Raw genomic sequence first — 25,037 nt, forward strand, 5'->3', positions numbered from 1 at the left:
CATCAAAACATTGAATTCCAGTCTCTAATGACATAACCTTCCCCTTTCCTTCCTGATCTCATGTCACCTCTCATTTTCTCAGCAGCTCCAAAGCCTTCTCTGAGTTCTAGGCTTTTTCTACTCTAGGCTTCTTATTTTCTCTGTGTGCTTCACATCAGCACTGTCCTCTATGGTGTGGGATATGAAGAAGTCACAAACTTCTGCATAAACAAGCAAACAAAGGTGAGGAAAACCCTTTCTCTTCTTCCCTACTGCAGGAAAAAATCCGATTTGAAACACCCAGTTTTGTCTTCCATCAGCATCAAACTGGGATGATCTGACTCAAATCCCTCTGGGAGAGGAATTTTCTGTGTTGGGTATAAATCAGCCACAGGACAGCTACAGTGAAAGGAAGAGAATGATTGTTGGGTGAAGCTGAGACAAAGGGACTGGGACACACATCCAACACCTTCCCTGATTCTTTACCCCTAAATGGTGGATGGAAGTGCCCCTCAGGGGGTGTCTCCAGTTCTTACAAGGTACCTGTCACAGTCTGGCCCTCTGAGCTCTGTCCTCAGGGGTCCTGCACTTGTGTGTTCCTGCAAGGCAGAGGCTCCAGTGCTGTGTGAGCCTTGAGGAGCAGCCACCTGGCAGGAACATTCCTTGTCTCAGAAAAAAAAGGGAGCTGCAAATGGAATTCATTTGCTGATTTGCAGGAACAATGAAGTCAAGCAACAAAACTTAGCAAACCGTATCAAAAAGCATCTTCACAAGTATTTTTGCAGGAGACAGAGGTGTTTATGAACGAAAAAGAAAAAGAGGTGTGGAAGTCACAGTTGCTCCAGGGCAAATTTTAACCGTTTCCCCCTCCTTATTAGAATTCTCATTCATAAAATATTGCTGGCTGACTTAGCAGTCACTGCACCACGTGGGATTTGAGGTGTTCCTAAACCATCTGTAACCATTTTTTTCCATTTGTCTAACTAATTTTCCATTTTCAATGGATCTGTTTAAATTTTATCTCTCTGTCTATATAATGAGAGTTATCTGGAACATCAAGATAGGCCTTTATCCCAGCAGAGGGATGGACAGCTTAGAAACAAAGATCATGAGCTCTAGGCCATCCCAAACTCCAGTGCCATCCCTGCTGGCAATGTCACAGGAAGGCTTTGATGCCATAAATCACATTTGATCCTGACACATTTCCCCACGTGGATCCTGAGGTTCACAGTCCTTCCAAAGGGTGTCCCTGAGTTTCCAGCCAGGTTTGCTCTCAGAACACGACATTCTCAAATGCAGAGGAACAGCTGATCAGTGTGAGCTCTGCACTGACATCTGCCAGGAACTGCAAGTCTCTCTACAAACAATCCTGTCATGTGTCAGGTGCCCAGAATTTCCATCAAATTCAGTGGCTGAGCCACTGAATGGGATTCAAGGATTAGCACATTAACTTGTACAGAGTTACACCTATCCATAACTTCCCTATGGGAATGCAGTGTGGGAAGATTACAAGACTAAGTCAGCAATTTCTCAGTCCCACAGTCTTATCTCCTGGTGCCCAGCTAAAGTCTTTTATCAACAGAAAACAGCTGGAAAGCTTTATACAAACAGTTATGATCCTGCAAGATTCGGAATATTTGCACGATAGGCTGAGAAATTAGGTTTGAAGTCTTTCCTGTGTTTAAGCCTAAAAAGAAAGGCTTGGTAAGACCCAGAAATGCCACATTCAGTCTTCTTACCCACAGAAATGAACAGGCTGTTTGGATCCATGCAGATTAGTTTGGGCTGGCCTGCAGAAGCTCCATGGGGAGCACATCCAGGTTACAGAAGAGGTGCAAATGAGAGGGATGTGACACAGGTTTGTGCTGCCTTTCATTTTTTGTTCATACTGAAGAGAGCTCCATAACAAACAATATCAATAATAATAATAATGCTTGCTTTTAAATGTCCAGTCTTACCCACACTGGAGTTGTGTGTGTTCAGGATTCACCTGCAGCTTATCCATCTTTAATCTTTTTCATGTCTCTTCCCTGCTTTCCTGGGATCACTGACATTGGGATCAGCTGCAGTTACACAGACACGTGGCATGATGGACTTTGGAAACTTCAGAACTGACTCTCGGGTTCTTCCCCAGGTTGGCAAGGCCATTTTCAGCAAGTCAGGTCACCCCTCCTTCTCCCATAAAGGGGAAATATTTATTTATATGACTGTTTATTAGAGCTGGACATGGGGCCATACCAAGAGCTGTGTGTTACAAGAGGAAACAGTGGAGTGGTTCATGTTCAGCACAGAAATAAGACAATTTTGTCATGACCTACTCTGTGTTACCTGCCTAAAGCAAGTTTTCATGCCATGTTTTTATTCCCTCTTATCACAAGGAGCTACTCACTTAAACTGCCTCTGAGCAGAGACTCTTGTCCCTCAGCAGCAAAAACAATGAGGTCCTTAAAAGGGCTGGCTAGAAAACCTCAGCGAGTTCACAGAGATGCTTTGTCACTTCTGCCCATTACCCAGTGATTTTCCTTATATAATTGATTAATAAAATCCATGACATTCCTCTGGAGACAGGCCAGGCCACAGACCCTGTTCTCATTTTATTTCAGTTCTAGGAAAAGCAAGCAAGGAAAAATTGCCTCTAAAAAGCTTCAGCTACTGTCACTGACGCTCGGTTCCCACAGAGGTCCCTCTGTGACCTGGGGAGCACAAGGCCTGTGGTGTCCTGAGCTGGGGGCTGAGCTGAGCTCTGGGCACTGGCCTCAGCCCCCTGAGGGCATGGCCAGCCAGGTTTATTTGTAATGGATTTTTGCTGACACTTCCAATTTCAAAACGTTATTGAAAGCGTTTGGTGGGCAGCTCAAACCCCTCCTCACAGCTCTGTCTCCCTCCCTTTGCAGGGCTGGGCATTGTGGCTTCCAGAGGTGCTGGAAGTGCCCCTGAATCTGTCTGAACAAATAACCTGAACCAGAGCGTTCCCATCTGCTGGATCTCCCCAGAGCTGACATTTGGTAAGGACCATCACCTCCTAAAGGGCAGAACTGCACCTCCAGCTGCAGGCACTGCCAAGTGTATTCTGCTTTCCATTGGCGAGATTGAATTTGGAAAGACCTCGTGACAACTCCAGGGTGGAAGTGAACAGCCAGTTGGAATCGCTGTTGGCATGTCAGGGGGAGGGAAATGAATCCAAATTAGCTGTGGTTTGTGAGCAAGGGAGGTCAGCTCTGAAAACAACATGATCCCAGTGGGATAAACAGTAGAGGAGATAAATCAGTAACTGGGCCAGTCGTGAAATACGGGTTTGCAAATATTTCACAGTCAGGGAAGGGGAGCTGAGGAGCAAAACGATTGACTGGTTGGGAACAACATGCTCAGAGGGAATGTACAATCCCTGCAAACACGGCACTGGCACAGGGCTGCTGGGCAGCTAAATCCAAGGGATTGCTGCACTGGACACAGAACAGCCAACCCCACACACTTGTCCCTGGGCTTTGTGTTGGCAGGGCCTGGCACAAAGGCCTCAGGTCTCAGCACAGGGGGCCGTGGGGCTCGAGCTCTGTGGCAAGTCAAAGGTCACCTGCTTTGTCTTGCAAAGTTCCATTCTGGGCTCACCAAACCCATGCCAATTGTCTTTATTAACATTTGAATCTTTAAGATGATGTTCCAGACACACTGGGTTTGGGTAACAAGTTATGCTATTTGAAAAGCACAAAGATTTGCTTTGATAGGTTTTCAGCTTAGTGCTTCCACATATCACTCACTAGAGATCTAAAGTGCAGGAAGAAATCCAGCAGGTCAATATAATCAGTAATATCCTGAAAGCTTTCTGCAAAAAGAGGACCTTGAAAACATCACAGGCTCAAGCACATCAAGGAATCGGTTTTTTATACTTTTCATTATACTAAAAAGATTCAAAGACTCTTTCCTTCTTTATTTTCTTCACAAAAAAACTGAGTCAGAGAACAGATAAAACCCAGCACATTTTCATCATGAAGAGCTGCTCTGACCTCCAGTTTATATTAATTGATTCAGGAAAAGAAGGGGAAAATTTCCTAAAAACATAAGAAAGCAGTAACTGTTCAGTGTAAACAAGGAATGAGTTGAGCATTTAAAAAAAATCTAGAAGTGTTTAGGACATGGACTTCAACACACAACTTGTCGTGAATGGCATCACCCAATCAACACAAAGTCCCTGTATCCCTGTATCCCTGTATCCCAGGTCCTGTGCAGGGATCTGTGCTATTCCTCTGAAGAGTCTGAGCTGTTCTGGGGGGGTTTGATGCCATATGGCCCCACATCCCACATATCCACGGCATCAAGGGACCCACCTCTAAACCAGGATGGCTGGACACAACATGCCCTGTGTGAATGGGCTCACAACAGCCAGACCATGCACAGGCTGGACAGTACATCCACGTGGAGGAAGTTCCAGGCCCAGGACCCTGTCCCTGCCCTGGTGATCCCCAGCACTCCCGGCCCTGCCATTCCCGTGCTGCCGGCAGGATTTGCAGCTTGGGAGCCACTCTGCATATTGGCCACGTGCTGCTGACCCCAGGAGTCAGCACCCAGGGGAAACACCTGTAGGTGCTGCTGTAACTTGAAGGCTTTCCCTGCAGAGCCTGGAAAGGCAGAACTGCTTCCCATGTGCCTTCACTGAGCGGAGACCTGTGGTGCCAACCTGGCTGACGTGGCTCAGCTCCCAGGGAAGGAGCGGGGCTGAACCGTCACAGACACCTCACAACATTCCACAGAATCCTGAAACAGGCACGGGAAACAGGAGAAGTACCAATTTAGTGGAAGAACAGTGAGGTGAGTCCTGAGGATGAAAGGCAAGTGGGACTATTTCCCCTGGCAGCTCTGAGGTTATCGAGCACCTCAGCGGAGAAGCTCCTGTAGAACACAGCGTACAACCTCTGCTGAAGGGCTTCAACGAGCCCTCCACAGGGTTTCAGAGCACTTACAGAAGTGACACTGCACTGACAAACGGAGGCAGAAGAAAAGGATGAAGTAATTCTCTCAGCAAACAGAGGAGGTCTGGAGAGAAGCACAGATTTCCTGTGCTCTAACCAGCCGTGAGCGCGCTGCCCACGCGGGCGTCGGAAACTCCTGAGAACCAGGGATCATTATGCAAGACAGAGGATGCAGGACTGGTAAGACACATTCACCCAACTACTCACTCAAGCCACAGCTCAGAACAGGAAGTTTCAGTCAGACTTTCAATTCCCACACCAAGCTAAATCAATCTAAATCAAATACGTTTAAAAGAAAGAGCCTCAAATGGAAAAAACAGTCTCTTTATGCCACCCACTACCAGAAAGATTATTGTTCTTGCCTCAAAACTAGCTCTGGTTTGAAAGCTGCTTGAATTTAGAAATCCAGGGATTGGATTATTTTCTCTCTGTTTGAATTTCTACACAGGAAAACTGAGTAATTTGTGCAGTTAGCTAAGCCAAAAAAACAAACAAAAAAGAAAAAGGCAGACAAGGAGGATGGTCACTGCTGGATTAGAATTGATTTATGCTGATAGAATGTCAAAAATCCCACAGGGGGAAACATTTTTAAAAGTCTTTGATCAGGCCTTATTTTCCTTTTTTTTTCCTTTTCCCCCATTCTCAAAAGCTTACTCATCTGATCCACAATAATTTTGGGATCAAGCCTTCTTGACATCAAATGTTGCTGGTGATATTTCCAGCACAGGAATTGCTGCAGTGGATCCCATACTGTGCCCATGGTCCTTTTCCTGGCATTGGCCATGGCTGGCTGCTTCACACAGAAGTTTAAGCCACTTCAAGAGGTACCAATCCAAAAAAGAAGTCACTCCTTCACCACCAAGAGTTAAAAAGGGTTTTCTTGTTTCCTCTCTGATGTTGCTGTGCTTTGTTTTAAAGGTCATTACTGTAACAAATCTGGGTCTTCTTGAGCCATACAAACATCCCATCATTCCTGAATCCTTCCACACTCTCAGCTGCACAGCCAGCAGTACACAGTTAAACATATAAATATAAATATATATATATATGTATATTATTTCTGCTTCATGGTACATGTTACAAGCTCAGGTCTGTGCTTCCACCCGGAAAGGGAGCTGGAGCAGGAAGGGTCTGTTCCTGCACTCTCCCTTTCCCTGTGCATTTGCTCCCAGTGAAGGATATCAGACATGACAGCCCTGGAGCCTGCAGCCCTTTGTCTGCACAAAAGGTCCAGTTCTGTCTGCAGGAGGGGGGTACTTCCCCCATGCACAGCTTCAGCACTAGATTCCAATCAACAAGGCCTTGAGAAACTTCCAGGAACCACCGGCAGAAGTGGGGAATGAGCAATATTAAGACTAACTAACTAATCAAGGTTCTCTCTGAGAGCCCTTTCTGAGAACTACCAAGGAAACCAATTAGGACCAATTGCATTCGTCAGTGGGGCTGGAACACATGGGAGCCCATGTCACTGCTTATTTATGGGCCACTTAAAAATAACCCTCCAGAGAACAGCCCCCGAGCTGCCCCTGGCACAGCCCTGCTGTGGGAGGCAGTTCCTGATTCCATCAGCAGGGCAGTGTGTGCAGAGCTGCCCAGCCCTCAGCAGAGCTCAGGGGCAGCACAGGGTCACCCCCACGCTCAGGGATGGCCCCAGTGCCAGGCACTCTGCTCCCAGAGCGGGGGTTCTCATTTTCCACTGGCACCAATGCCACGAGGACCCAGGAGTCAGGAACAGCAATGGAAGCAGTTGTGAAATTGTCCCCTCTGCTTTTACCGTCCACATGGAAAAACACACAACAAGACTAACAGGCACACGCTGGGGAAAAAACCCAGATGAAGTCCTTCAACTCTTTTTTCACAGTTTTTAAGGAGACAGAGTCCATCCTGAGTGTTTAAGTTCTCCAGAAGCACTGTCTCTTTAAAGTTGGAATGTGACTTTTCTTCACCCACAAGAAAAAGTGCAGTTTCCCAGGTTCTTACTGGAAAGTTTTCTTGGGAAAAATATTCATTTCCAAAGCGTTGTTTTTACACTTTTGGTTCACTGGTTGTTTGACTCTTGTAATGCTTTAATAGTGTTTTTACTCCATGAATGTTTGTAATAACTAAATCCATCCTATTTCCTAGAGTATCTCCTTTTAGGGATAATTATATCAATATGCTTCTGACATTTTGTAATCCAAATAATTTCTTTTTTCTACATTTTGTTCTCAGTTGGGTGATTCAAAACAAGACTTAATGGTATGCTCCTGGCTCCCACAATTTCTGAAAAAGCTGCTGCACAATAAAATCCAATAAATAACCCCAAAGAATTGGAAATGTGGATAACTCTCCATAGCATTTTGTTAAATTCTCTGAGCTTTATTTTCTAAGAAGAGAGTTCAAGATTAGCTACAATCTGCTGCATTCTCCAAGACAAGAATCTCGTGCATATATTTTGTGTTCACCTGCCCCAAGAAACTTTTCAATTTTATTTTTTTTTAAAAGCTGCAACGAGGTGTGTTCTATAACAGACTAAAGTATATACCCATCATTAAATGTTCTTACATATGGCCTTCAATAAGGCCCCCAACCCTATCTATTTACAGCAGGAAACCTGCAGGAACCCAAGCAGATTGGACAGGCTCACACAGGCCTTTTCAAAAGCTGTGTGTGATCTTCTGCAGAGGAGATACATCACTCAACTCCATTCTTCCTCCACTTCTGTGCTCTCTTGCCACAGTCAAGCCTCAAAGCTTTTCAGAGACTATTGGAATTTAGGAATTAATGTGCTTTATGGTTCCACAGACTGGTCTGGGAATTACTAGTTCATCACTTCAGGGTTTGGCTCTTCCTGCCATTCTCAGGCCTCCTCTGCTGCCCTTTCTGATGCTCCATTTCAAATGCAGCTTTGACATGTCTGTGGCACTCGCTCCTCATTGAGGACATCCTGTAAATTATTACACTTCACGTGTCATCCTGTCAAACAGGAGCTGTGTGAGGCACAGCCCTGCCACCAGTGCTGGTGCTGGGTTTGGGGGGCTGCAGAGCTGGACTGGCTCAGCACTGGGTTAGAGGTGTCAGGGCCACTGGCAGGTTTCTCAAAGCAAACATCAGGCCCCATTTACCCTTCTGCCTCCACATCAAATTAAAAGACAACATTGCAGACTAACTAGAAACATGTGGCCTGAAGGCAGCCCTGGCTGTGACTGGTACTTGCACTCAGGCACAGGCTCAGCCCCAGCTCTGCTCAGCCTGTGCTCTCACAGTCCTTCACTCAATGCCGAGTGAGGGAAGGGGCAAAGCTGCTCCTGAGCTGTTCATAAAGGAAACCAGAAGATCCCTTGATAAGATGTTGTCTTCCTTCCTTCCTCTCCCCACTTGCTGTTCAGCAGGGGGATTGCAGCTCTTGTCCCTGCCCCACAGAGCAGGCAGAGGCTCTGAAGGGACCTCTCCACACACCAGATCTGACTGTTACCCACCGAGTCTCCTGTGCTCTGGAACCTCAGAGGTACTTCTCTAACACATCCAATATGGATCTGGTGAAAATTGCTACCAGAATGTTTCAATCTCATAAGTTGCAGAAGAAGCCAACTGACAGCACTTGACAGCACGGAGCACGGTGCCAGAACGCAAACCAATAAAGTTTCTTCTCCTTCAATGTGACAAAATGCTTATTTTAAGCACACTGAGACAATAAAGTGCTGATTAACAGGCAGCATGTTCTTCAATGAAACTCAGAGTGTGTAGTCGTGTGCTAAATACAGACGATGCTGAAGGTATGTGATGATGAGTGTGAGAACAGCTCCACAGAAACGTATCAAAATACAGCTTTAAACCACCTCCCCAAGGCAGGATCCTCAGCTGCAGGGAGCACTGACCCAGTCCATGGGCAATGTTTTGTGACCTCAGTGAGCATCAGTGCCTGTGTAAGGTTTATTTCCCAACTGGCCAGCTGGGAGCTGTCTCAGATATATCCACACTGTCTGGAGTCACGTCTTTGCTGCCTTATCCCGGCACAAACGGGTGTATTGACTCTCCAGGGATTGTCAGGGAGTGATCACTTCAGCCTCAGCTAGAAACTACAATACCTTCTGTGTAGGAAGCCTAATCACACCTTAACACTGTGTTCTGCAGAAATTAATAGAGACAAAGCTGAAAATAATACTCACCCACGGAGTCTAAAAATAAGCACCAAAATTTCCCCTCCTCGTTTCTTTCTGCTTTGTGTTTCCCCTCAGGTGATGACACCATTCTCCTTTCCAGCTCTCCTGACATGCATCATGTGCATCACAGTCACAGACTGTTCTGGGGAGCAGGGCTTTTTCTGTAGGGTTTTAGTTTTGGGATGTGCTTCAAGAGGCAAATCAAGAGTTTATTAGACCAGACCAAACAGCAGGAGACACTGGTTTAACATGGTGTCTAAGAATCAGACACCTAGAAACACATTTGAATATGTATAAATTAGCTCACAAGTGTGAGATGCACTAATTACAGTAAATGTGGTGTTTTCAGCTGCACCACCATGAAGAAATACACTCTTGCAGAGTATTTCTGGTGTGACAGACTCTGTTTAGTTTTAGTCCTGCAGCCCAGCCCATTTCAGACTTCCAAAAACAAGCCAATTAAAATACCAAAAGCTTATTGAATATGGATTGCTTTAGACCATGCAATGTAATGCAGCCTTGTTTCATGCAAACATGGGAGTTTTAAGAGCACAAGATCCTTAAAATCAGTAAAAAGGACAATAATTTACCAGGAGCACTGCAAAAACTACTTGCAGTTCCTGCCAAGCAGACAAGCTTTCCAACAAGAGGACAGATGGAGAGGAAGCCAAATGAAACTATCCAAAAATGAGGAGTAACTACCCTAGTTTTGGGGCAGTTCAATGCATATTTCTGTAGCACTGACATGTCCTCATGTATATAATAAATTCTCCAAAAAACATCTTCTGAGGCGAGTAAAACAACTTTCCATCTCCCAGATGAAAGAAGTGAGGTCAGAAGGTGTGAATACAGATGGAGCTGGTTCTAGAAGTGGGATGAAAAAAAAAAAAAAAGGAGTTCTGGGATTATGCTCCAGACTTGCTACTTTTGTGGTGTTTAATGTAGAGAATGTGGTGAAGGGAAGGGAGCAGGGTGAGTTTTTCATTGCAGGCTGTGTCTGTGTGCCTGTGCCATCCCTGCCACGCCGTGTCCCCAGGCTGGGGGAGGGCAGGGACAATTCCCTGCACTCCCCAGGAATAACGTCCTGCTGCCAGCTGCATGCTCCATTACATTCCTCCAGTCCTGAAGGAAAAACACTTTGAATTCAGCAATATATAATATTCCTGCTAATGTGAGACAGGAGACTGGCAACACGCCACTCGCAGAGGCAGGCGATGGAAAAAGCAGGGAAGCGGCTCAAACTCCCCATGTGAGGCAGACAGACCTATTGTGAGCTGTCTCCAGCCTTGGGGCTGGATGCTCCAGGCTGATTTATGAGCACAATATTTACAGCTAACACACATGAAATACATTAGGAGCCGAAATAAATCTCCTAACGTGCACAGGGAACAGCTAAGATAAAAGAATGCACATGGTAAACTAGGTGGATGTTTGTCATTAAGTGTGGTACTGAAGCCAGAGCACGTCTCTGGGGCAGAGGAGACAGAGCATTTGCCCTGGTGTTTATCAATACTCTGGAAGAGACTTTCAGAAAGATGTCCCAGCTTTTTACTTTTTCTAGGGAACTCAAAGCTGATGAAAGACACTGTGTTGAAAGCCCTTGGGAGTAAAACAGCACTCGAAAAGAAGATCAGTCCTACGCCTGTGCAAAGACCCAGTGAACAGGCCAGAGATCAGTTCCCTTAATTTCTCTGCACCCGTGTTCCTTCTCATAAACAGGTATCAGTAGGAAATAAGGTAAGAAAGGGCTACTTCAAGGCCAGAAGGGCTCATTGTAATGAAGCATTCTGACTTACTGCATCACACCACAGGCAGCAGAAATTCCCTGCATTAATTCCTAAATTAAATCATCACTGAACAGATAAACACTTCAGAAAAAACAACATCCCTTACTAAATAGAGGGGACCAGCAAATGGGGGTGTCAATTCTGGTTTCTCTGTAATTGCAAAAAACCCCAGAAGCACTGAGGACAGTTCCCTGCAGATCCCTCCTGGCCTGAGCCCTGCCCAGCCCAGCAGAGCAGGCTCCTCAAATCCCACGTGGCTGGAGGGGGAACAGGAGGCAGCTGTCACTTAAAAGCATCTACATTTGACATTTCTGCCTACACAGCTGCACTGGTCATAGATTGTATCTCATCATGCTCAGCCAATCCAATTAGGCCCAAACAGCTTCTTGGAAGGACCCGGATTCATGCCCTCCTTTGGCACTAAGGTTTCCTGGTGCCAGGTTTTTGGCAGCTCACTGTGGTGTTGACTCTGGGGTGTGGATATAAGTTAACCCACTCCTTTTCTGCAGGGCACAGCACAGCCACAGAGAGCTGGGAAGCTGCTGCTTTTCCTCCCAGTGTTGTGACACAACATCTGATTCCAGCATGGCAGGACACACTCCTAAAACCAGGCTAATGCTGGAACCAGACTGTGGTGCAAACCAGAGCGAGGACTTCACTAACTAAACACGGTTCCTGCCCTCAGCCAGATCACAGCAGGTCGTGTCAGCTACTACACATCTCTCTCAGAGCCCCATTTTGTATTTCTTTTATCAAAACAGCAATGATGAACAAAGGGAGAATGAATATGAAAATAAATACACTCTTTTCAGTGAAAAGATTTACACTTGCCTCCACAGCTTTGATTATTCCTTCAGATTTACTAGATTTTTCTTTCTAAAACACCGGTTAGTCCTTAAAAAATGGCAAAACTAACTAAACCTCCTATCCACATTTTGTTGAAGTAATAAATACATACTCATCTGTTGAATTACATTCTATTTTAAGTTGATTGTATACACCATTCTAGTTATGGATAAAATCACAGCACGTTCACTAGTACTGGAAATTTTGCACCACTGTTTTGTGGTTTCATACCCACAAACAGGTCAGGTGATTTTCTGCAATTACTACAGCTTTGATTTATGGATTTTCTTTTTTTTTTTTTTTGTGGAAGTCTTCAGTGTGTTGGTTTCAAATGAAGGAATGATACACAGCAAACAAGAGGAGCTCAAACTGCTATAGGCTATAATTTGGGAGATACACTTAAAATTAAATAAAAACCAAAGAACAAAAAAACAAACGAGAAAGCAAGCAAGAAATAAATAAGAAAACCTCAAGCCATATTTGATCCTAAACTTGGAGCCTAACTCCTTTAAAAGGGGAGATGATAGGACTCCCTCAGCGGAGCTCTGGGCTGGCCCACAGGACCCACGGGTTCATGCCATCAAAGCTCATCTTTGTTTGAGATCTGAAACATCCTCCCCAACAGTCTGCAGTCACATTGCAAAATCCTGAGGGGAGGATGAAAGGCAGCCTCTCCTCCTGGCTTACACTCACCCCGGGGCCTGCAAACATCAGGACTTGATTTAACCACACACACACTGGGCCAGAGAAAGGATGAGTGATCCCAGGACTGGACTGACACGCACAAGAGTTCATGGTTTTCCAAAGGAATCATTGGATCACCTCAGACCCCGAGCACATTGTGCCCAAATGAGGTATCCAGCCCAAAAGCATCTCCTGGCTGGCCACACTGCCAGCACAGTCAGCAGAGTGTGCTGTCACACACACACCACCCAACAGACAGCAACTTCCCACTCCCAACACAAACATCTCCCAGGAGCCGAGCCCCTGGGGCCCTCCCTGAAGGCAGCTTATCTCTGCAGAGCTTCTGCCAACAACCAGGGCTCCAGACCTTCCTGCTCACCCAGCTGAGCTCCCCTGCTGCATCTCCCTTCCAAAACATCGCCTGTCTCACTCTGTACCACACAAAGGCTGCACCAAGGCAAACCTGCTGGCTCCCAAACAGGCTTCCTAAGCCTCCCACAAATCAAGAGTAGGATATTGGTTTCTAAACCTCCAAAGGAGGATCAGGCAGGGTGACCACAATCCTACCCAGCCTCACACCTGCCACTCATTTCTTAGTGAAGGAGAGATGCACTTTAGAATTTGGAAATTATTCTCAGGTGAACCCCTTTGTCCAGGGTGGGATATCAGACTATAGTTGCCATCTCCCTTGTTTCTTGGCTGCATAGGAAGAAAGTTTTCTTTCTGTGAGACAAAGGGGGGATATGATTGTTTATTTTAGTTCTGTTGACATCATTCTTTGTTGTCAGCACATCTCTCAATAATTGAGACTGATCTGAGGAAGGACTAGAGCAGTTAGCTATCTTCTGAAAATTTCTCCCTCCTTCTCCCTCTATTTCAGTGCCCCAAACAAAAACTTAGGCCAGTGAGAAACTTTTTCATGTAAGCTGCCAACCTGCTTTGATCATAAACCGCATTTTACATGATGTTTACATATAAATCCTCTTGCAATGACGTCAGAGCCTCCAAATCCCATTTTAGCAGCCATTAAAGGGTAATGCTCAGAGAACCATTTCTCTTTATACTGTAGGAGTTTGAGCAGTGCTGTTATTACTTTTGAGGGGGAATTGTGCAGGCTCCTTGTCAATTGGTTTAGGTTGCCTAAATGAAGCCAAATTGCTCTCACCATCCCCAGCTGCTGCTGCTGCCTGCACGTTCCACCTTCCCCACAGCCACTTTAATCCATCAGCCAAGAGCAAAACAACCTTCCCTCGGTGCACCTCCTGCAAACAGGGCAGGGAAAAAAACCACAGGAGGAAAAAAACACACATCACTTGCAGCATTTTTACATGTAATAGTAACAGTCTCTTGGTGCCATCATCAGCCATGGCATTTCATTCACACAGAACACTTGTGGGCACATCACATATGCTTTTCCATTCAATGTATTTTTAAATGTTTCCCAGGCAACTGTTTCAATACAATATGCCTCCTTGGCAACCTGGTACCCGCAAATGCCATGCTAGTCTCCCTAGTCCTCTTTTTAGGCCTTCCCATCTTGGCATATAAATGTCACAAGGCTGGGTTTTCCATCTCCAGCCACAGAGGTACTGCTGTGTCCTCACACGTGGCAAGGGAAGGCTGAGCTGAAGGGATGAGTCGTGCACTGGACGCTGCACAGTGACAAATGCAGCCCTGGTGAGCTCCCAGAGGGAGCAGGTTTCGAAGGCAGTGACTCCTCATGGAAAAGAGAATGTCTCCTACAACTAAAATTAGGGAGAGCCTACGGAACTGTCTCCACTCAAGTGACTTGCTCTGGAAACAGCAATGAGCCTGCACTTCTCCAACTGAAACTGCACGTCATCCTCCTGCTCCTGACTGTGCCAGAGGAAGCCTTACACAGTTTTCCTCATTCTGTGGCTGGAATTGTAATACATCATATTAATGAGGAGGGGCAGCCTTTCCCATTGCAGTGCAGACAGTGATTAGCACTGCACTAAGTGACTCTTCCCAGGGCTGCATTTGCTGGCACTGGGCTGTCAGGACACACACCATAAAGTCCATTTGCTGCAGCAGCTCTCCTGCTGCTCTGCTCTGTGGGCTGTGGTCTCTCTGGGGACACTGTCCTTTATCACATTTAGCAGAATGGACACGCTCACCCGTGAGTGAAGTCACAGACTGCTTGACAAGGACAAAAAATGATCCACATGTACTCCTACCCCAAGCACTGATTAGATAAAATAATTAAAACATAATAACGTTTCAGTTTTCCAGTAAGGCACAATTTATCCCAAACATCTTTATCGGACCCAGGAGCTATCAGTACAGACCCAAAGATACTGCAGAAGGACTAAAGCTATCTGTGAACATCAGTCACCACCAAAAAAAAAAGTTTTAATAAAAACTCCATGTGCTTCAGCCTCAGAGTGGTACATTAAAAAAAATAATAGCTCCTGCATGCAGTGACATCAGGCTCTGAGAGAAACCCAGCAGAAACTATGGTATCTCTTCTTCATTGATTACTCCATAACAACAGCTGAAAATTACAATTTTTCCAGGCTATAAAATGCCAAGCACTCCAAATTCTACACTGGCAGCAAAAATCTCCTCCCTGTCTGTGAGCTGCTGTATCTGTAATAGAGACCCTGCATTACCAGGCTTTCTAATTCTTCCCAAATGCAGAAGCTCTCATTCAATGCTGCAGCTGTTGGGGAGGAAATCAGAAATAGCAGAAGGCGGATTAGTTGATAATGTCCCAGTTCTTCCCCAGCAAATGCTGGCACCTGCGTTTTACACTCTCCGCTTTCCCTCGGCCCGGGAAAAGATCACTTGGTTTGTTTGGCAGGCAATTTATAGGCTTTAGTGATTGTGGACTTGCAAAAGGATTAGAATTTGTTATAATAGCCCCTTCTTCCTGAGAGCAAAAGTTAAAACTGAGGCCCACTCTAGAGCAAGAACCAGGGACCATGTAAGTAAAGATTAAGTGTGTGCAGCTTGATGAGACTCAATGGGGAAGAGATAACTCCACATGCTGGCACTCCATTTACAAGGAAATCCCTGCAGATAATCTGTAGGAGCATTCTGGCTTCCACAGGCTCAAATCTCTTGACCACTGGCTCAAATCCAGCCAAGGCTGATTATGGTAAAGACTGCTCTCTGCATTCCTAGGAGAACTTTTTTCCTAAACCATTCTAATTATTAAATTACACAAGACCCAAGGTCAAGCAAGAAGTAACAGAATTCCCATGCAGTGGAAGAAACAGTAGGTACAACCTTGTGCAAAGTGGCAAAACCAAGAACAGGTCCCAGTCTACACTTCATATTCTTAGTATTCTTAATTCTGGAATGATGCAGATGAAAAATACTGAGTACCCTTAATAGTCAAAGATTTCTAGAATGCTAGTTGGAAATCCACAGGTAGAGCAAGAATGAGAACATTCATGACATGCCTGTCCTCACAGGTTAGAATGGGTATGCATTAAACAGATAACAAAAAAATCTAACAATTTTCAGTTAAACCTGCAAAATACAAACCCACCTACAAAGTACAGCTGCTACAGAAGCAAGGTTTTCCCTTCTGCTTTTTACAACCAGAAGCTGCAGTAATAATTTTCACTATTCTTTTTATTATATTCTTTCATTTGTGGCCCTTACTGCACAATAACCAACTTTTACGTTCACCCATAATAGAGCTTTTGGAAATGCTACCGAGCACGGCTGCAGCACCACACAGCAACCCCTCCAGCCTGAAGAACAGGCTGCACTCCTGAGGTGTGGGAGAAGTCATAGCTAACAGCATCAACCTGTGGGTGCAACACGTGGTTTAGGAGCAGAGCATTGTCACAGTGGTATCCCAGGGGTCATAAGATAAAACACCGACCCAAACATCACAGGAATAAAAGCAGCCCTGTGGCACAGCCAGTCATTAACACGGGTACACCTACAAGTGTGTTTGGAGGCTCCATCCAAGCACTTTCACTGCCCTCGGATTTCGTTAAATCCCCATTTCTGCATAGTTTGCTGCCTCCACGTGGCCACAGTCAGCGCTGGGCCACGATTCACAGCGATCTTGAGCAAAAACCCCCAAGGAACACTTCTTCAACTAGTTGTGAAATCAAATTTCTACCCCTCCTCTGTCATCTCCTTTCCCACCACTCCCATGGCTGATCCCCTCTCCAATCTCCACTTTTGCTTTATTTACACACACTTCCTCTTTGCCGTTCTTTGCTCCATCTCTGCTGCCATCACCTTCCTCTCCACAGCAGGCCTAACACCCTCAGATCCAAACTCGCCCCTGTTCAGCTTACCTTGTGCCACCTGCAGCTTTTGGGAGAACGCCTTTCCCGACAAATAAGGAGAGGAGGACGTATTTCCTGGAATCTCATTTCACACACTGGGAAGCAGCTTCTAAATGGCGACAAAAATGACAGGCAGAACACTGTGACTGTCCTGGTGTTCCCTTGGCGCTGCAGGAGCTGTAACAGATATTAAAGTGGGAAAATGTCAGTCTCTGTGACAGCGACTGGCTTTTCCACTGTCATTTCTTTCCCATTTTTATTCTCATTTTAGCCTACCCATCACACAGCCGAAATGCTGGCACACTACTGTGACTATTTGTTATTATTTTTATTTTTCAGCTGGGCTGTCTATTCTACAAACTGACACAAATCCCAGCAGTAACCAAACACTTCCCACTTCCAACGTCTTTATCCTTGCTCTTACACAAAAAGGAAACCCATTAATGCTCCTATAATGTTAAGAAATTAGTTATTACATAGAGTCAAAGTTGTGATGGACTCACAGAAACACGAAGTACCTGAGTTAACACGGGAAAGGTGAAAGCTGGGCTGAGCCTCCCGGATCTCGGGCTGCACTGACGGGATCATCTGCAGCTGGAAAACCACTGGATGTGGTTTCCAGTGTCTGGCTGGAGCTGCCACTGCTCAGGCTGAATCCACCAGTCCAGGTGAAATATGAATCTCGAACTCTGACTCCCAAAAGGCCACTTTCAAGGTTCAGACCTGCTCAAGGCATGTTTCAGGTCAGGTCAGCTGTTAAAGGAATAACTTTTCGCTGGGCTGTGTGATCAACATGGTAATTCACAGGTGTGGTTTAGTACAGTCAACAGTGGTGCCTCCTGTTCGCTCTGAAGAATTCGAGGATGAAACAGTCCACAGACACCCAGCGGTGCACAAATTCAGTTGCAGAAAAGGAATGTGAACTTGGATTCATTTTTTTTTTTTACCAATAATAAATTGGTTTTATGGAAAAGAGGAGAGCTTTGTATCCCGCTCTCCCTCATAAACACCTGTTATCAAACAGGACTTTTTACTACCTTGTACAATTATTCTCATATCGACTGCGAGGAATTTAAACAGCAGAGTCACTTTGTGATCCCTTCATCTACTGTTGGAGGCTGAAGTGTGTGTCACCATTTCTCTGACGTGTGTTTGAGAAGGCCAGAGGAGCGTTTAAACCCACCCCTCTAACACGCTCTTCATTTCGAGTCACCCAGCGACATTCCCGCCAGCAACGTCAAACTGCATCACTTCGGATTCTTTCCTGAAAGATAAGTTGGACCAGCAGTGGCTCCCAGTCTTTATTATTTGTGTGAACAGCGGCGGCACCGGGCTCAGGCCGCGGCTCGGCGGGGCCATGGCGGCCAGCGCTGACCCCGCCGCCATCTTGTGCCCTCAGCGCCCGGGGCTGCAGCGCCCCGAGCCCGCACTCCCGAGCGCACCAACCCGCTGCACACACAGACAGTGCGAGGGGCAAAACCAACACAAAAAGGGCTGTTTCCGAGGCAGAGCAGCCCCCAGCTCCGCGGCGAGGGGGAGGACTGCGGGCGGGCGGGCGCGCTCCCCTCAGGGCGCTCTCAGAGCCACCCCCGCCCCGCGCCGTCAGGGCGGCTCTGAGGGCGGAGAGCCGCGGCCGTGGCAGCGGGCCAGGAGGAGGGAGGAAGAGAGCTCGCCGCCCGCAGCGCCGTCCCCCGGCGAGGCGCCGGGAGCCCCGGCCATGGGGGAGGAAGGAGCGGCCAAGCTGCGCCTGAAGCCCCGCGCGGCGCCGCCCGCCCGCGGCCCCGGGACACCCCCGAGCCGGCCGTGAGTCGGGGCCGGGGGGATCGGGCCGGGCCGGGTCAGCAAACACCGCGGGGATCGGATGGGATCGGATGGGATCGGCCCGGGGGGGTCGGACGGGATCAGATCGGCCCCGGGGCCTGGAGCGCCTCGCCCGGGCCGGGCCAGGCCTGCACAGGCCCCCCCGACCCGCAGCGCTCGGATCAGGGTCTCATTACTGACTGTGTTAAAGGGTATTTCATAAAACACCCCCTGTAGCGCCTTTAAAAAATAGACACAAAACTGCAGCATAAAGCACAGCGGGCCCTGGGCCTGAAGACTGAGGGCAGTGAGGGGTTTGAAGCCGTGTCCCCTCCACAGAGGCTGAGAGAGTTCATCACTCTGCTCTTTGAGGGCTTGTACTTTCTAATTTCTTCTAATTTCTTCCCAGTGCAGCTTCATTCCTGGACACTGATCCAAGAAAACACATCAGGAAGAAGTGGGAAGGCTGGAAATAGCATTGTGACATTAACAATCCATCCTTCTTTTGGAATTGTCTTTCTATGGCATTACTCGTATAAAACCTTTTTAATGCTTGTAGTTAAACTTTCTAAAGCCTTCCTAGGATCCATTAAGTCAAGTCGTTTGGAAAGAGAATTTCAAATGGCAGTATGGGAATGGCCAGGAATATGCAGGAACCAATGCAATTGCCACCCTCAGTGCAAACATTTCCATGATTTCTGTGCTCAGCAGGTGTCAAGTTCAGTATTTGAGAAAAAACCCCAGTATCTACACTTCACTGTTTCACTTGGAAGTGAAGGCAGTAATAAATATCCACAGCTCATTTGTTACAAGGAGAAAAGAGGGTGTTTAGACAATCATTTTTAAAAAAATTGGATTTTTTTTTATTGCAGCACAAGTTATATAAGTCTTAGGAAGCTGTGAAAATTAGTTTACAGGTTAAATAATGTCTTTGTGTTCCAGAAAAAAGGAGGCAAACTAATACCAGTGCAGAGCATTTTCTTCCCTCTCTCCCACCCTCAAACTACTGTGCCTGTCTTTCCAGGACCTCGACTGACAGATGTCCCTGGTTTGAAAAGGAAGACTTAAATGAGCGTGAAAAACCCTGGGTTTTGTTACTGAAAGACATCAGTCAGGATCTGCACTGCACAAAGTGGGACACAGTGCCCAGCCTTCCGGAGTTCTTGGAAAAGGTAGCGTGTGCTGTATCCTTGGTTTTTGCACTTTGTGTCCTGTGTCCAGCAGTGGCAGCCCTGGATGATGAGGAAACCACCTGGAGGAGCCTTCAGAGCTGAGAGGTTTCAGCTCTTTAATCTCACGTGTGATGATGTGGCACAGCCTGGCAAATCCTTCCCAACATTTTGCTGGGAAGAAGAGGGGGCCTGTGTGAGGGTGGTGACTGCCACGAGCACCAGGATCCTCCTGAGGAATGGAAGTGGGAAAGGCAACCTGTAACAGAGGGTTAATGACACAGCAACCACCCTGACATTGCCCCGTAGTGTTGGGCAAGGTCACAACGCAGAAATCAGCCCTTACAAAGTACTTTTTGTTTCTGAGGTGGTTGTTTTTATCTTTAGTGTCTCTGAAACATACTGAGTCCCCACTGTATCCATTTAGAAGACACATATTCCATCAGCTCCAGGAAGCTCTTGATTGCTTTACAAGGTGCTGGAGAGGGATGTAAATAAAATGTTCTTTTCTTCACTGTAGCTCAGCCATCTCAGTACTTGCAGTGTGTTCACTTTATGTATTGATTGAGCTGCATTTGTTTGAGACACGGTGTGTGTGCTGCAGGGTGCTGAGGAGGAGAGTCCAGCACACCAGGAGGTCTTCACAGCTGGAATGAGAGACTTTCCGTGGGTACCATTCCCACCTTTTCACACAGAACAATGTCTGAACCCCAAGGATTTCAGCTCCCAGAGCAACGAGTCACATACAGGATGGGGCCAAGCAGATAAACTTCCCAGTTTGTCACCCACAGCTGAGGAAACCTGCAGGGGAACCAGCACAGATCGAGGCAAACCCGCAGCTGGGGGAGGCACAAAAGGCATCTCCGAGCTGGGAGCGAGTCCCGAGCCACGTCAGCTCCCTGGACACAGGAGCTCTGCCCAGCCCTTGGCACAGGGCTCTGGGAGAGCTTCCAGCCCTCGGCAGCACCACACAGGGGCTGCACAGAGCAGGGGAGGCAGGAGAGAGAAGGGTGGGAAGGAGCTCCAGCCACAGGAGGGGAAGGTTCCAGCGGGGCAGGACAGAGCTGTGCCTGTGGAGGAGCCTCCTGGGAGCATTCCTGGGGCCGGGAGCTGCGAGGAGAAGGTGGAAAACCAGAGTGGAGGATCTTCAGCTCTTGACAGTTGTCCCATGTGCCTGATGCAGTTCAGTGGAACGTAAGTTGTCTGGGGTTTTCTGTTTTGTGGGTGTTTTTATAACTTCCCAGTAAACAAACCTCCACCTGGTTCTGGATGCATTCCCTATTTACAAAATAATGAAAATAGACAAAACTTCTACTGCAAAGTTCTTCTTATCTGTCAGAATTACCTGCTGTAGTCCAGTTCACATGTTGAGTACCTGCTCTGCAGCAGGAACTGTGCTGTCTCCTGCAGTCAGCACCATGGCACAGTGCTTAGGCTGGCAGAGTTGCCAAAAAAGTGCTTTTGGGCAGGTCCTCTAACCCTTAAAACCCTCAGCAGCAGGTACCAGCAAGGGCAGTGTCTCAGGGATCACAGCAGTGACCCCCCACTAAGGACACGTGTGAGAGGGAGGGGAAAGAAGCCTCAATAAAGGGCTGTGACTGTTTCTCACTGCCCCACCCCTGTCTTTGCAGGCTCTCCCAGCTGGACATCGATGGGCACCTGGCCAGGTGCTTGTCTGAAAGTGCAGATGATGTCATGTGGTAAGTCCAGGAGAACAGAGAGCAAGGGAACAAGGCCAAGGATGAACCTTTCTCAAAGGAAAAGGAAAAATGTGTCAAGGAAGCTCATCCTCGTCTCACACTTTCGGATCACAAACCAGTAACTCAGTAGAAGGTCAAGTGTCGAGGGTCTTTTTATTTTAAATCCTCTCAGATGCACACAGAGTAGTTCTAGTTCTGAAAATGGTGCTCTGGGGAGACCCCCAGGGAAATCAGGCTTGGTGCTCCTGAAAAAGTGTCCTGCTGGAAATCCCTGGAGCCCCTGCTTGGGCTGATGCACGAGAGCTGGGAAGCTCTCAGTCCAAAAGAAACCAGCTGCACAAGAGACAACTGTTACCCTCATCCAAAAGTTTATCTGATAAGAAAAGAATGCCAGTAATCTGTGAAAATCAATTTAATTAAAAAGTCATTTGAGCTTAGAATTTTTCATTATTTTACTAGGAAGTGTAATTGTACCGTTGATTCTGTGAGTGTGTCCCTGTTAAACACCCCCCAAACCACAGAAAGGGGTGGGGGTTCCATGGCTCTGAAGGAGCCCAGCTGAACTCACACCCTTCCTGGGGAGGTTTCTAAGTCAGTATCGGTGCTAATCAAGTGATTAACGGGACTGCTCTAATTAAGCTGCAGAGAGAACTCTTGTGCCAGTCTCCTGCACTGCACAGGGAGGTTCAGGCAGCCCCAGAGCCAAGGGCTGGTTTGTGTCAGTCCCACACAGCCCCAGACACCGAGGGGTGGGACGGGGACACCCCCAGCCTGGGGGGGCTCAGCTGCTGCTCTGGGACTGCTGCCCAGGAGCAGGGAAATGCTCTGCAAGGCTGGGAAAGGCCCCCCCCTGCCCTGAGGGCTGCTGAGAGTCCAGGCCCAACCCCCTGCCCCAGTTCACTGGGATCCAGGTACAGACACAGGAGCCAGGAGAAACACCCAGGGAGGCTCCTGGATTCCATTCACAGGGGGGTCTCCTTCAGACGTTGGACACAGTCAGTTTACTGATAAAATAACAGTCTGTTCACTTTTTCATTAAAGTCTTTAATAGATGTGCAAGAATATAAATGATCTCAGCTGTTATGGATTAGTATACCATCTTCTGCACAATTAAAACTGGTCAGCAAAGATCCCAACTAATTAATTATACAAAACTACAAGAACATATTTACTGTTTTACAATCATTAAATTAGCTAGAATTTCATTTACTATTTCAAATAAGACAACTATATATCATTACCAGATCCATTTGTAATATATTAGGATTTTTTTTTCCAAACCACACATTTAATTACATCCTTCATTTTCTTTTATTTATAAAACAAGTACTTTATATAAAAAATTTCCCCTTCATCATGAACAGAACATTATTCAAACACTTGCACATGAGCAACCAAACTTGTACCCAGCAAACTATTTGGCAACACAGCAACATTGTAAATGCCTGTAAATTCTTAAATAAAAATCAAGTAGTCTTTACAATGTTTGTTTAGCAAAATGTGTCTTCCTGTTCTTCCTTCCCTCCCTCCCAAAATGTTCTGAAACCTAGAAAAAAAGGTTAAAAAAAACCCCAACCCACATTTCTTAAGATTTCCAGTTTCAAGTTCCATGCCCTGGCATGTCAAAGGACAGCTTAACCTGCCCCATTTGCACTCATGAGCTGCCTGCAGTCACTCTGATCACTCCTGATCACCTTTAGTACCAGGGGAGTTGAAAACACTGAAAGAAAAGTTATTCAGGGTAAATAAAATAAAAGAGGGAGAAGGGGAAAAGGGAGTAATTAAAAAAAAATGTCAGATTACATTTAAAAGGTAATGTTGCCTTTAGTAGATAATAAAGTATCTAAAGTCCAGGCATTTGAGGCAAATATTTCTTACTAGTTAAATTATTTAGTGCTGATTAAAACGCATCTTGCTTAATATGAAAAGCTACAGTCCAACAGAGAAACCCACAACTGAAACCTGAATGGGATTCCTAGAACTCAACAACCACAGGTCTGCATAATTGTGGCTAATGAGGGGATACAAAACAGATTGTTAATCAGTGATTAATTACTTCAAACAATGTTTTGGCAGTCTGGTCCTAGCACCTCATGACTTGGATGTGAATCCCAAAGATGTCATGTTCAGCACCTAATGCAATGCTGTACCCTGAGAAAACCAGAGGTTCATGGAAAGAAAGTGAAAGTGTCCCAATTTGTCCTGCCTTTGCCACCCCTCAGGGAGATGCCACGGCCCAGGGTTCCTCCTTGGCTTTCCTGCCCCCAGAGCTGTTTTTCCTCCTGGCTCTGCAGCCCCCAGAGTGACCCCCCAGCCAGCCCGGGGAGCAGGGACAGCCCGGCCCCGGGGGCTCCCCTGGGACCCTCCCCAGGGGCCTCCCCGAGCTCAGCCCTTTGCCCTGACACCCCCCTCTCCACCAGAGGGGACTGGACAGTTGTCTTTTGCTTTTTCCAATTTCTTAGGCGTTTGTTTTTCTTCCAGTAAAGGAATTTCCTACTTTGATGCAAATTCACTTCTGGAACCATCCCATTCCCTGACACAGATGGTTAGTTATTAATGGACACTGAGGAAAGCAGACAGTTTATAGGAGTAGGAGGTGTGCTTTATCAGGAAAAATGGATTTTATCTTATGGTTATTCTAGATTTACTACTTAAACTTTAAGGCTATGCTTTATTATGCTTTTGCTCTACTTCTGAATATTTGTATTGTTGATAAAAATACTTTTCAAAAATCTAATATACAACACAAGATCATTGTAGGTGTAGGCACTGCTTAAGTATGTTTAGAAATCCTTTGTGTGCAAATTTAGTTCTCTTCAATCTCTACATTTTGGTAAATTTGGAGTTTTAAGACAACAGATTTTGAAACCGATACCGTAAATTCTAATTTGGAATTAATCTCACGGAGTCACTCTGCATTCCAAATTCTGTAAAAATGCAACTAAACCCCAGGCTGCAGCTGTGAACTGTATGTTTCAGATGGAAATGGTTACTTAATATTAACAAGCAGAACTTACCAGGTGTAAGAACGTTCCAAATATGCAATAATCCTTCAATGCAGTTTATCCATTTAGGCACTTAAATCCTGTACCCAAATTTATGGTTTGATTGCTAATAAAACACAACTCCTTTTAAATATATCTGAGACGTTTTAGACAGGTACCACTTGTGAAAAAAGGCATCAAAAATAAGCTTCAACACCACCGTAATATATTTTATTCTTCAGGATGTTACACTGGAATACTCTTCAACTGGGAGCTCATTGCATCGAGTGTTTGTAGAGAGTGTGTGGATCTCAAAGTTTCTCATGATCTCCTTTTGCAGGGATGCAATGAACGTTTGAATCCTTCATGAAACAGGCACAAAATGCAAATTCCTTCATTAGTGAAGCCAGTCGTGTCAGTGCCCAGAGCTCAAGAACCACTAAGTGGCAGAGGACACCCACCAAAACCGTTCTTCTCTTCTTTGATTCTCAGCAGCAAATTTGTTTTTAGATCATTGGTCTCCATCCCGAGTGAGCAGTCCCAGCCTCGCATGCATATACTGGAGTTAAGGATAAATTAATGTCAGTCACACTGGCCCCAACCAGCTCATCCCTTCATACTGTTTCTTCTGTTGACAGCAACAATGGATTAATATATTCAAATCCTTCAAATTCTGACTGATCTATTCGCTTTATGATATCTCTG

General features: G+C 46.2%; 3 protein-coding genes across 10 annotated transcripts in view; 1 reads left to right on the plus strand and 2 right to left on the minus strand.

Moving 5' to 3' along the window:
* SKI (SKI proto-oncogene) overlaps nt 1-16,818 on the minus strand; it is a 121,548-nt gene extending 104,730 nt beyond the window's left edge. Inside the window, exon 1 of the mRNA XM_064678957.1 lies at nt 16,689-16,818. The gene's annotated coding sequence lies outside the window, so the exon portion shown is untranslated. The remainder of the gene's footprint in view (nt 1-16,688) is intronic.
* A 1,180-nt stretch (nt 16,819-17,998) lies between these two features.
* On the plus strand, nt 17,999-21,788 carry FAAP20 (FA core complex associated protein 20). Its single transcript, XM_064678988.1, has 4 exons — nt 17,999-18,482; nt 19,504-19,651; nt 20,253-20,842; nt 21,280-21,788. The coding sequence occupies exons 1-4, from the start codon at nt 18,037-18,039 to the stop codon at nt 21,350-21,352; spliced, it is 1,257 nt and encodes a 418-aa protein (XP_064535058.1). The 5' UTR covers nt 17,999-18,036; the 3' UTR covers nt 21,353-21,788.
* Nucleotides 21,789-22,371: 583 nt separating this feature from the next.
* PRKCZ (protein kinase C zeta) overlaps nt 22,372-25,037 on the minus strand; it is a 35,950-nt gene continuing 33,284 nt past the window's right edge. For all 8 annotated transcript variants that reach the window (XM_064678966.1, XM_064678965.1, XM_064678963.1 and 5 more), the window contains one exon: nt 22,372-25,034. In XM_064678966.1, the coding sequence (XP_064535036.1) occupies nt 24,947-25,034 (88 nt within the window). In that variant the 3' untranslated portion in view covers nt 22,372-24,946. The remainder of the gene's footprint in view (nt 25,035-25,037) is intronic.

This window comes from Pseudopipra pipra, chromosome 22 (genome assembly GCF_036250125.1).
Source record: "Pseudopipra pipra isolate bDixPip1 chromosome 22, bDixPip1.hap1, whole genome shotgun sequence".
NCBI classification, from domain to species: Eukaryota; Metazoa; Chordata; class Aves; order Passeriformes; family Pipridae; genus Pseudopipra; species Pseudopipra pipra.